Below are 12,849 nucleotides of genomic sequence, written 5' to 3' on the forward strand. Positions count from 1 at the left end.
AAAAAAAAGAAGTTCTTGAAACCCTACTAAACTCTTTTCCTTTCAGGGAGAGGTTTTTTATGTCAGTAAAAGAGCAGGGCAAAATTCTACCTGATTGATTGATAAACCTGTGGAAAAAAAATTGCTTTCATGGAAAGTGCTGAAAAACTCTTAACCAAAATATGTCATTGGATGCTACTTCAGTTTAATACAGTAAGTTGTTCTAAAATGGCTTACAGTTAGAAGACAAGGCAGCTATGAAGGAGAGAGAAAAGTGAGGGGAGGAAAACTATGAAACTAAAGGAACCTTATTCACTATTCGTTCTTCCATGTTGACTGAGGCCATTTGAAATGATCTCTGAAACAGTATACTTTGACTTGTTGATTTTATGCAGACAACTTTACTTCATTGTTTGTATTTTCTATAGCTACTAAAATCTATATGTATTAAGGATAGCTTGCTTAGTTTTCTTTCATGTTTTTTTCATACCTTCCTTCATCCAGTATGTAGGTTTTCACACGTGCTGGGAGAGACGGTGTGTTCTGTTTTTTATACGATTGTCTTTTATGTCATTATAGCGTGATGCATTTATCATGTTTATCTGCCTTTTAATGTCATTTTGAAAAAAAAAAAGTACATTTTTGCCTTATAATGTATCTCCCACAAAATCAATTTAATACTAACTTCATTTATTGCACAGAGCTGGTTATTTGCCTCAGAATATTCCTTTGGAGATTATCAGATACCTTTCAGAGGAGAAGGATTTTCTTCCTTGGCATGCAGCCAGCCAAGCTCTTTATCCTCTAGATAAATTACTGGACCGCACAGAAAACTACAACATCTTCAGTGTAAGAGATGCATAGTCTCCCTCTCTTTCTCTTCCCTCACTCCCTTTTATTACCAAGAATTGAACTATCCTCCAGTTAGATTCTGTAAGTGACCTAGGGATACTAACTTCCTTCCTAATTATTCCTTATATAAACATACCAGTTGTCAAGCTTTGGTTCATTTGCATTTGAACAGTAATGACTTGTTTGAGACACGTATGATAAAAACGGAAGGACAAGTAATTATTTCTCCTACAGAATACTACAACAAATAAAGTATTCTACTTAAAAGAGCCAAAGTAATCTATTTGCAGATTTTTATCTGTTGTGGAGCCTCTCAGTTGTATTTGGATTGATGCCAAGCTCAGCAAGAGCAAATGCAGGCACAACTTAAACAGGATGCATGCTACTGAAGTAAAGATTTGTAGTCATTATTTTCTCCAAAAAGCCATAGTGAATTCGATGCAGTTACCTTAATTAACAAGGATTAGATCACCATTGAATCAGAAGCCCATTCATAATTGGGTCCGAAGGGACAGCAGTAGCAACTAACAATAGGTAATTAAGATGGACATGACAAATATTTTACCAAGGGAAAAAGAAAATCCTAGCTATGCTGAAATGTGTTTAATGAAAGTACAGTGAATTTTATGTAGTTTACATACTTTGAATGCTGTGTAATTTAATAAAGATATTTGAGTGAAAGAACACCCTAAAGCTTGAAATGTTTAGATGTGCTTTTTTCTTCTTAGATGTGTATTTGTTTGTGCGTGTGTACATGTGTTTATACACACATGCTCAGAAAGCAGGAAGCTAGAGGTGACTATGTATATATAACTCAATACACATATAAATATATATGCAGAGCTACCTGCTCTCTACATTGTAGGCCTTCATGCAAAACAGAGCCGTATCATAAAATGATGTTGAATTAATTTGCATTTTCAGTTTGTTATTAACTACACAGAAAAATTCTTACCAGACTGCCATTGGTATTTCACTTTTAAACATGCCTGTGTAAAGAAAAGACAATTTTAATAAATAAAAACAGTAAAATTCACAGCTGGCTTGTGTTTTATCACTACTGACGAGAGCTTTGAAAGCAGAGGTGATAGCAGAGGAAATAAAAAGTCATTTTAGTCACAGAATAATGTATCTGCTAGAGAAAGTGGCACTATGAATCTCCTTTTGTCCTAATATCACATATACGTGCCCATGCATCTATAATAATAAAGCAGATGCTATTCTGTGCAGTACTTTATATTTCAGTTCTGTTTTTCAAATTGGTGAATTTCATTGGCAGAAGATTATGCTGAATACGACAGTTGTTTTCTTCACAACTGGTCAGAATATGTAAATACATCTCCTGTGTAAAAAATAAAATAAGCTAAAATACGTCTTGTGCTGGCTTTGTTGTTTAAGCACACCAAGAACCTGAACTTAAAATATAGTGTCATTAAATGGTACAAAGCTCATTTGCAGCCATGTTATTCAATATTCTGAGTTCAGTTGACTGTACCTATGGACCATTTTTGCCCTGGCTGTGACTATCAAAACAATATTCTTTTAAAAATGAACATACATGGTGTAGTTGAGATTAACTGTAGATTAGATGTAAAGCTGTTGGCATTCTTGCAACTTTCCAGCCACGTACTGTGAGTTCAAAATAGCATGTAGGAAATCCTAAGTTGCTACATTTATTATGACAATAAACTGGCTAATCTGAGGCATCTGATCAATTAGCTTTTCTGCAGATTGTTTCTCACTATACCAGTGAAGGGAAGTTTTATGTGGATTTTGCTTACTGTTGATTGTACTTCAAGTTTGAACCAAAAATCAAAACTAAATGTTAACACTGAATATTCTTTTCCTCTTCAGGAGTATATTTTAAGACAAGTCGCATCAATGTATCTCAAGCTTGGATGGCCAACGAATAATTTAAACAAATCACTTGTTCAAGCATCCTACCAACATGAGTACTGTTATATTTCTTTGTTATTGGTTTTTGTTTATTTGTTTGCTTTCGTACAGAATGTAGATGTAATATTGCACAAAATGATCTTCAGCATGTCATGCTTTCCTAGCTCTTTCTTCCTTCTGGTTTTTCTTTTGGGGTTAAAAAGAGAGCAGTGAGATGCTGTGAGATGAATTCTGTCTTCCTGAGTTCGAAGAACACTATTCATTAAGCATTAATTTAATATTTGTCTGCATTGGATATTTAAGAACTTGGACTCTTGACCACAAGAGATCTGGAAGACTGAATAAATGTAAATGAAATCTAATTTTGATGCATAACCTTTCCTTTACTGTTGCAGCAGCTGTAGGCTTGCTTTTAAAACTGGATTATTATCTTTGATTTGTTACCCAACTATTAGCTGCTGCCACTATGTTATAAGAAATGCATATTTGTAAATTTTTTACTGCATATATTAATGGAATCTTATTGCTTTCTTTAATTTGGGCAGAGAGTTGCGCCGGGAAGTCATCATGTTGGCCTGCAGCTTTGGTAACAAACACTGTCACCAGCAGGCTGCAACATTAATTTCAGATTGGATTTCTAGCAATAGAAACCGGTAAGTGGAAGATAAATGTTATTACTTCTCTTTTCCTACTCAGAGTCAGTATTACTGGCCTCCTCTTCCTTTCATGACCCCCCATAGTGCCCAACTCTGCAGAGTGATATGGGATGAAGAAGAGGTCATCAGCCATTATTAAAAGTCTGTGGGGCTTCAAAATGAATAATTTGATTCACATGTATGACTGAGTGGAGGGGACACCAATGCAGCCTCTGTTCACTCCTGATAACTTGCTGTCAAATAATGATATGCTAGAGGGCAAAAAAACAGAGTTTTCAGGAGAAGTTTAAAGGAAGAAAGATAAAAGAGCACTGCATCAGCAGACAAATAGCAGATCTGTCTAATCCAGAGAGCAGAAGGTGCCAAATGATAGGAAAAGTGAGGGAGGCTAGAGGCAGAAGGACTGAGGAGTAAGAAAGGAGTTGGAACAATATATGTGAGGGAAATACTATACTGTACTTAAAGGTGAAGACTTGGAAGTTGAATGTGATTCAGAAATGGAAAAGCTCATATAGGGTTTCACAGAGGGTAGGATGGTAACTGATGTGTTGAGCACTAACAGCATAGAGCTTGTCTGACAGAAAATTTGTTAGGCTGTTCTGGCATGGGGTTACACAGCTGAGGAAGAGAACGCAGGCCATGGTCAGTATATGAAATTTATCTTTTCAGTGCGAAAAAACAAATAATTTTAAATTACTAAATTACTGAAAATACAAGTAGCAATCAGTAGGCAGTGAGATAAGTACAGACTGTAGATTAAGACAATGAGTTCGTGAGAAAGAATGATGGATTTTCTCATTCTGTAGCATATGGGTGTAGAGGTATGCATTTGTGTAAATATGACATTTTGGTTTAAAATAGCTTTTCATAAAAATGAGAAAAAAGGGAAAAGGTCTTACTTTTTTAGTCCTAATCTTGTGTTAGAACTTCAAAAGGATCAGATCTCTGTAGACATATAGGCATTTAGGATTTATCAAAGACATCTCAGCCCATCAAGTGTTTATTTGCAGTTAAAATATGTCTCCTTCCCTCCCTTTGTAATCTTTGAAAATCCTTTACGAGCATACTCAATTACATAGTACTTGATAGTACCTCAGTGTTTTTAAAAACAACCATGAAATGAGCATGACTGGAAATTGTATTTCTGTAAGAACTTGAAACATCCGCAGATATTTTGGAATTATGACTATGTACCTTTAAACATTGTATGGTTGGGTTAAAATTTTCTTGTGTAAAATGATTTCAGATACGTTTACTATGAAATATATGCCCTAAGTTATATATATGCTTAGGCAGCAATGATATGTATTAAACTGTTCAATTATAGAGAAATAATAATTGAGAACAATCTGGAAAAGTAATTTACTTAGATATTCATTTATAATTGTATAATCAAACCTAGCACCATTTATTAGCATGCATAGTAGTATATTATTCAGTGTTAAGATGCTGCCACCCAGCAAAGCTTTCTCCTAGCCTGTGTCTTCATTCCTTCCAAAAGAATTGAAGGAGTCATAAGAAAAAGGAAAAAAAAAAACAACGAAACACCTTATTGCTTTGCTAACAATAGCAAGAGAGGAAAGGCATAAATTTAAGGAGCCATCTGAAGATTCATCTTAGCCTTTCTATGAGGCCATTCTCAGGAGCACAAGATTGTGGCTGCCAGCATATGACTAGTATTATGATAAAAGCATCACAGCAGGGCAGAGGAAGAGAATAGCTACTAAGCTAAAGCGGTACATTTCTCCAAAGGAACTGTATGCTTTTCAAAAATAACTGTAACAAGTAATGTAATTATAGAATATGGATTGACACTCAGCTGATAAATAGACATACTGCCTGCAAAGAAGACAGAAATACATTTTTATTTATTTATAAAGAGTATTTGTTCTATTCCTCACCCAAATTCTATTCTCAAAGCAGTTTCACATACTGAATGTAACTAACAAATGAGCAGATTCATTTAGTATCTACTCACATTGAAAAGGTTAGTAGTATCCAGAGAATTGTGGTCAATGGCTCCACGTCTGGATGGAGATCAGTGACAAGTGGTGTCCCTCAGGGGTCAGTACTGGGACCAATACTCTTAAATATCTTCATCGATGACATTGCCCGTGGGATCAAGTGTACCTTCATCAAGTTTGCTGATGACACCAAGCTGGGGAGTGCATTTGGCACTCCTGGGGATGGAATGCCACCCAGAGGGACCTAGACAGGCTTGAGCAGTGGGCCCAGAAGGACATCATGAGATTCAATAAATCCAAGTGCAAGATCTTGCACCTGGGTTGAGGCAACCTCCACTACCAGTGTAAACTGGGGAATGAAATGGTTGAGTACAGCCCTGCAGAAAAGGACCTGACGGTACTGGTGGATGGTAAGCTGAATATGTGTCAGCAATATGCCATTGCAGACCAGAAAACCAACTGTGTCCTGGTCTTCATCAAAAGAAGTGTGGCCAGCAGGCTCAAAGGAGGTGATCCCACCCTTCTGCTCTGTGGTGGTAGGGGCTCACTTGAAGTACAGAATCCATCTGTAAGAGTCCTCAGTGCAGAAGAGACATGGACCTATTGGAGTCCATCCAGAGGAGAACCAGAAAAATAATCCAAGGAATGGAACACCTCTCCTACGAGGACAGGCTGAGAGCTGGGGCTTTTCAGCCTGGAAAAGAGAAGGCTCTGGTGAGACCTGAGAGCGACCTTTTAGTATCTTAAGAGAAACAACAGGAAGGAAGGGGATAGACTCTTCACCAGGATCTTTGGTGACAGAACAAGGGGAATGGTTTCAAACTAAAAGATGGTAAATTAAAGTTGGATATAAGAAAAAAAGTCTTTTACAGTGCAGGTGTTGAGGCACTGGAACAGGTCACCACTAGAGAGGTGGTGGAAGTACCCATCCCTGGAGATTTTCAATGCCAGGCTGGGCCAGGCTCTGAGCAGTTTAACCTAGCTGTGAGTGTCCTTGTTGACTGCACAGAGTTGGACTAGGTTATCTTTAAAGTCTCTTCCAACTCTGAGGATTCTACAGTATTATGATTCTATTAACAACTCTGTAGACAACCAGTCAGCCTATATTTTAAAATTTGTCAATGTTTTCTCCCTTATGAATGATCAGATTCTTTCAGCATAGAGGTTCCACATATCACTTTTGTTCAGTTTAAACTGATCTGAAAATAAAGCAGGGAATTAGTTGGTACTGTCTCCAGCAAGAAATGTTGGAGAGGCTTTTTGTAAAAAGAAAGCTAGAAGTATTTGCAATATTATGGCACACAGGTCTAATTTGAGTTTGACTATGAAACCAAAAGTAAAGACTAATTTGCAACTTTTCTGCCTTTTTTTTTTTTTTTTTTTTTAAGAAATAGGATGTTTCATTCTATGAGGTAATTCACAAGCAACAGACTCTAGAATGAGACTAGTGAATTAGGCTTGTGTCCCAAGATCCTAATCAATACAAAAGCAGTGTAATATTGGGTGTAAATGTTCATGTAAGTGTACAGGCAGTAAACCATGTAAAGGGGGTTGTTGACTCTCTGGCAGTTACTTCAGTCAAATTCTGAATGAGCGGAACAGAATGCCTAATTACTAACGCTGTATAAATGCTAAAATTCATAACTTTTTGCCATGTTTTTAATCTGTAGATTTTTAGAAGTTCTTACGAAATGAGTTTCTATTTTACTGGTATAATTTAATTGTGGATAAAGTGCTAAGTAATATAGAGAAATACAGTGATGTCTAAATCTGTTTTACCAGCATTTGCCTGCAGTTTCTGTGCTTCCTAGTGATTATATTTAGTCTGGTAGGTCCAGAAATTAATTACCAGCTACTCTTCACTGTAGGGTATTGAAATAATCATAATTATCAGTTACTGTTTGTACTTTGTAATTACATGTTCTTTACTGTGCAAATAATTTACCACTGTTCATGAAGTAAAATAGTGGTCATTTATAACACAAAGCCAAAAGTCCTCTTTGCATTTCCAGTGTTATTTGAAAAAAGCCATTAGATTTCCATTCCAACCATAGAAGTTCAGATTTTCTTAAGGAATTAGTGAATAATAGTGATCTGCAACATCAGCCTCCATGCACAAAAGTAAAAATCACCTATGAGACTTGAAAGTCTTCAATTTGTAAAGTGGCTTAAGTGTTGCAGTGTCTCATTTTTGAATGCCTGGTGCACTGGGCAGAATCATATGTTTGGAATTGCCCTTCCTATGAGATTTAGGAACCTCATAATGAAATTGATGGCAGCTGGTACACTGAGTGAAGAGCCTGCTAAAAAGGGACTCCAAAGAGAGTATGGTCACTTGTTAGGGACCAGCACTAGTGTGTAAACTGCAGCTATAGAGTTAGGGATCCTTTCAACAGACATCTTTCAAAATTGTTACTAGAGGTCCACTTCTTTGCTTTCCAAACACAACCAACAGAGGAGCAGTACTGTGATTAATCAGTAGCAGAATGCAGTAGAGCTTCAGTGTAATACCACACCTTACCTTTGTTATATGTAGAAGACCACACTCATCACTTCTATGTGAGATCATCCAGTCAGAATCATGCAGTCTCATGCCCCTGGGGTGGGGCAGGATTGCCACCCACTGGATCAGGCTGCCCAAGGCTATCCAGCCTGGCCTTGGAATGCCTCCAGGGATGGAGTATCCACAGCTTCTCTGAGCAGCCTGTTCACCACCCTAACCTGCTCCAACATCTGTGTGTGTTTCTTGTGCTGTGTATCCCAGGCCTGGACACAGCACTGTAGGTGGAGCCTTATGAGGGCGAACGAGGGGGACAATCCATTCCCCCACCCTGCTGCCACCCCTCCTGTGATACAGCCCACCATACAGTTGGCTTTCCCAGATACGAGCGCGCAGTGCTGACTCATCTCAAGCTTTTTGTCTGTCGATGTCTGGGGCTGGCTTAAGGCACCACAGCACACTTTACTCCTCTAACTGAAGCTCTGTTACTGTGTCTTATTTAGTTAGCAAGATAAATAGTTCATCTCTCCTGCCTAAAAATGAGAGCGTTCATCTGACAGAAGAAGGCTTGAACACCTGAAATATCAAGATTGCTTATTATGTAAAGGATTTGAGGTGGTATTACTCACTACCATTTTTAGAAGAAAAAATAAGAAACATAACTAAAAAAAGTGTGACTCCAGATAGAAGCAGCAGTCCAAAAACATATCATTTAAGTAGTTCTAATAAGACAAGACATCTGATTGTACCAGTCTATCTTTATATTTTAATCCCTACAGTTGTTAAAAAGATGCAGTTATTTCTTTTAGCTGAAAATCTGAGATCAGACTTGAAGTTATGGCCTATTGTCTTTTCAGTCGTGGAATTTAAATAATTTTTCTCTTCTAAAATGGCTGAAGTCTCTGAAACGTTTTGCTTGAAAGTCTGCATTGACTTCTGACTTAATACAAAGAGTACCATTTTTGCTAAGCCAGCTTGGGATATATGCCATTCCTATACAGATGCACTGGAAATACTTGAAGCTTCTTTGCTGATGTTTAGAAGAATATAAGCTCAGTTCAAAACATGTAAGCACATTAAAATTTCCCTGGTAGTTTGAGAACATAAGGTTACTGGAATTCAGTCAACAGCAGAATGCTATACAAGAGAATCTACTGTTGGCTGAAAATTAAGATGTTTGCTTTTACCTTCATGTAATGGGGCTCATCCCTGTGAAGCTCTTTCATGTGTGAAGAAATACATTATTCACACTCCTTAGATATAACAGCATTGTGGTTCAGCCTAAAAAATTAACAAAATTACCATACAATGCCAGCCTGAGCTTGAGAATCATCCTTGTTAACCCCTTTAACCTTCACTGCTTTTCTATTCTGAAAGAAAAACACATTTCTAAGAGGATTAGCATTTTCAGACTTTCTGCCTTGGGTAGACTGAGTAAACGTGTATTTCTGAGGTTCAGGAAAGAATGTATGGGAGAGCTGCAATCTGTGAACTCCTGACAGGAGATATCGGAACAATCGTTAACATGTTAATACATGTAGGATGTCTCAAATAATAACTTATCCATAGATACAAGTGTTTTTTTGCAGAACTCTCTGTGAGTTGCAGGCTTGATTTTCATCCAGTTGCTGTTACCGTCCATTAGCTGCAAGTTGCCACAAATGTATTTCTGCTTGCAAAATGGACTGGGGAGATATGCTATAGTGATGATGGACAGGTTAGTGTGAATACGTGAACATGTGAAAAAGCTGCTTTGAACTGAGATGTCTGATTTTGCTTTCAGCAGTTAAAGATATCCTTGTATTCTTTTTCTGCTAGGGCTATGATGATGCTATTGTTTTGCTAATGTGCAGCAGTGAGCAGTGGGAGATGACTGTATTGCAACAGGCTGAATTGTGTGTTGATGTTTCTCTAAGACACTACTGAAGTCATTGGATGGCCCATACCTATTCAGAGCAAATTTGGTCTGCTCTTATATTTTCTTTGTTACAAATTTGCTATAAAAATACTATTTACTAGTTTGCTGTCTTCTAAATAGAAACAAATTACCATAATTAATTGCCCTAGTTCTTCAATATCCCTTGAAAACTTCTGATAGATTCAATTTTTTTATCTGGACTTTATGTAATTCTGGAGAGATTTTAGATTTAATGCAGTTTTTACATGTTTTTCAATTGTTTTGTCTCAAATGCTCTGATCAGATTTTTTTTTTTTTAAGATAAGAATACTGCCTTGCAGATCAGTGGAAAACAATGGGAAGATCTAGTATTTTAACCTTGCATAAATTGAAAGAAATTCTGATGTTTACATATTTGGTATCTCTTGTCATTGGACCTGCTATGCTGATTTTATGGTTGATAGCAATCTACTAATTCTTAATCAAGAGAACTAAGTTTTACTGTGTTATTTCACAAGCAGAGGTAACGTAAAATACTTATTTTTAATATTTTTTTCTTTTTTACAGTTCTGAGTATACTTTCAGTATATTCTTTCTAACAAGAGATAGGAAGATATTAGTTTTCTTTTTTCTTTTTTTAATAAAAGCAGCGCTTATATGAATAGATAATGTTTGTGGTTGAGTACTGACTGCTGTACTGGAGTGAACTGAAGTCAGCATCCATTCTGTACCCATTAGTCAATTAAAGTTGCATTCTTCTATCTTAATCATTGAGGAAAAAGCTGAGTGAGCCGGAAAATGCTGAATGCAAATCCAGATGTTTCAAATCTGTTCTGGTCTTTAATCAGTTCTGAGGACTTTTAAGGTACTGAGATGGGCCAGAGATATGGAATGAGAATATGCCATGAATTTTCTTGTTCTGTCTCTGAGTTATAAGTCAGGAAACATACAAGTGTCTTCATGTAGATTAGATCAACCTTTTTTGGTTTTGGTTACTAGTAAAATAAAATAGGGTCTTGGATCATTGCATTCTGCAACTCAACTACCTCATTTTATCTTTTTAAGTGTAATAATGCATGTGTGAGCTTTTATGTTTGCCATTTTAAAGACTTAAAATTAAACATGGCTGTGACCGTTTGGAACACTGGTTAATTCTTTATCAGTCATAAGAAAGATGGAAGTAATGAAGTAAGATGACTTCCCTCACATAATTTGAACAAAGACAGAAGTAACCAATGAGCCTTATTTGACTAAATCCCCACACTTGCTGTGCAGAATTTGTATTTACTCTGCAAGGGACAATGGATTCACGTTAATCCAGCTGCCTAAATTGACAGCCTGCTTACTTGGATGGACCTTTAACTGCTCAATGGAAATGCCACCAAAAAAAAAGCAAATTACACTGCAGGAGTGTTTGTAACATGTCTATAAATGATACTGTCCATAGATCTGAGGGAATGGTAAATAACACAAATTACCAGTCATTAATTGAGATCAATTTCAATGAAGCCTGGCTTAAGTAGTAGAAAATCAAATGTTTTTCCAAACAAAGCATTTTTTCTTTCCTATTCCTCCTCCCTTGTTTCTCTCTCTAATGACTTGAGACATGCAGTTGTGTTGCTTTGTTTCACAGGTGTGCTTTAGTGCTACCATCTTACAACAACTTATAAATGTACCAGAGTTTAACAACCTACATGAATATTTGTGGAAATGTGGCCAGCAAGTTAATTATTTTTGTTAGTTGCTTGGAAAAGCGACCAACTTTTTTAACAGGTTTGATACCCACCAGTTATTTTTGGATATCATTAGTAGCAAACATGAAAAAAAAATGAGTTATTTTAATTTTTTTCACACATGAATGTCTGATAAATATAAAACAATAAAATGCATCCCTTGTTGTGTTCTCAACCCTTAGAAGTTTTAATTACTGAAAAAAAATCAGGCATAGCTATTCATGCATTTTGAAATTTATTGGAGCTTTTCCAGCTAATGTCAGCTGATGTTGCTGAAATGATTTAGCTAATTAATAGGTTGTTGCTACATTTGAGTAGAATCTTATAATCCAATCAATAAAACTGTTTAAGAAGGAAGAAAGCAGTGCTGAGTGCGCAAGTTAATCAAGGAGTTAACACTCTGAAAGATCATCTGGGTAGTATGCTTGAAAAGTGAGAGGATTTAGTCTTGTGAAAGGCAGAACTGGGTTTTGTGGGGTTCAGGTAACATTTTTATCTTTTGACTTCTGTGTGTGATCAAGGAAAAAAAAAAAAAGGAACCCTGTATATAGTAGTTATGGATTAGCAATAACTAGCCTGAGATCCTTAGAAGCTATACAGTTTCTCCTCCAACTTTTCAGGAATTGACCTCTCCACAACTCTGTAAAAAAATTGAACAGAAAGGACCATATTTTTTGTTGCAATAAATGTTCATAAAGGGCAAAGGAAGAACTGTCTATTTTTTGCTTAGTCTCACAATGAAGTGCTTAACTCACCACTAACTCACTGAAATTGGTGTTGAATATATTCAGTGTGCTAGCACCATGTTCAGTTGTGGGATTTCTGCTGCAGGAAGGGAAAGGACCGATATCAGTAAGCATCACCTGAGGAACTATGTGTTCTCTTCAGGCCTCAGTCAAACCTGTGTGATTCCTGAAGGTCTGAAGCACACTGGGAATGAGAAGATATGGCATTCATAGCATTCCCACCCTGAGCAGCCATATAACAACAGAATCATAGAGTGTTTTAGATTAGAAGAGATGTCTGGAGGTCATCTGGTCCAACATCTGCCCAAGCAGGGCCACGTGGGGCAGATTACTCAGGACTTTGTCCAGGTGGCTCTTGAATGTTTCTAAGGAGGGAGACTCCACAACCTCTCTGGGCAATGTATCCCAAAGTGGAGTTGTCAGTTAATATCCCAGGGATTCTGTGTCAGAATAGCAATTAAATATCAAGTCCATCTCAACTCTGCTTTGGTTTTCAAGGGAAAATTGTACCCTCGATTATCTGGATGAATGTGTGCTATGGCAGAGAACATTCTTCTCCTTTGTGTGCACAGTGGTACTCCCAGAGTTTGTAATAGTGAGTAAAAGTACAAACTTTGGGATTGCCC

General features: G+C 36.9%; 1 protein-coding gene across 1 annotated transcript in view; it reads left to right on the plus strand.

Annotated features, from left to right (window-relative positions):
• The window catches only part of TRHDE (thyrotropin releasing hormone degrading enzyme), a 216,919-nt gene that overhangs the window by 186,765 nt on the left and 17,305 nt on the right, over window positions 1-12,849 (plus strand). Inside the window, exons 14-16 of the mRNA XM_010708202.3 lie at window positions 681-828; window positions 2,686-2,783; window positions 3,273-3,380. Coding sequence (XP_010706504.2) covers window positions 681-828; window positions 2,686-2,783; window positions 3,273-3,380 — 354 coding nt within the window. The remainder of the gene's footprint in view (window positions 1-680; window positions 829-2,685; window positions 2,784-3,272; window positions 3,381-12,849) is intronic.

The sequence above is a fragment of the Meleagris gallopavo genome, chromosome 1 (assembly GCF_000146605.3).
Source record: "Meleagris gallopavo isolate NT-WF06-2002-E0010 breed Aviagen turkey brand Nicholas breeding stock chromosome 1, Turkey_5.1, whole genome shotgun sequence".
NCBI classification, from domain to species: Eukaryota; Metazoa; Chordata; class Aves; order Galliformes; family Phasianidae; genus Meleagris; species Meleagris gallopavo.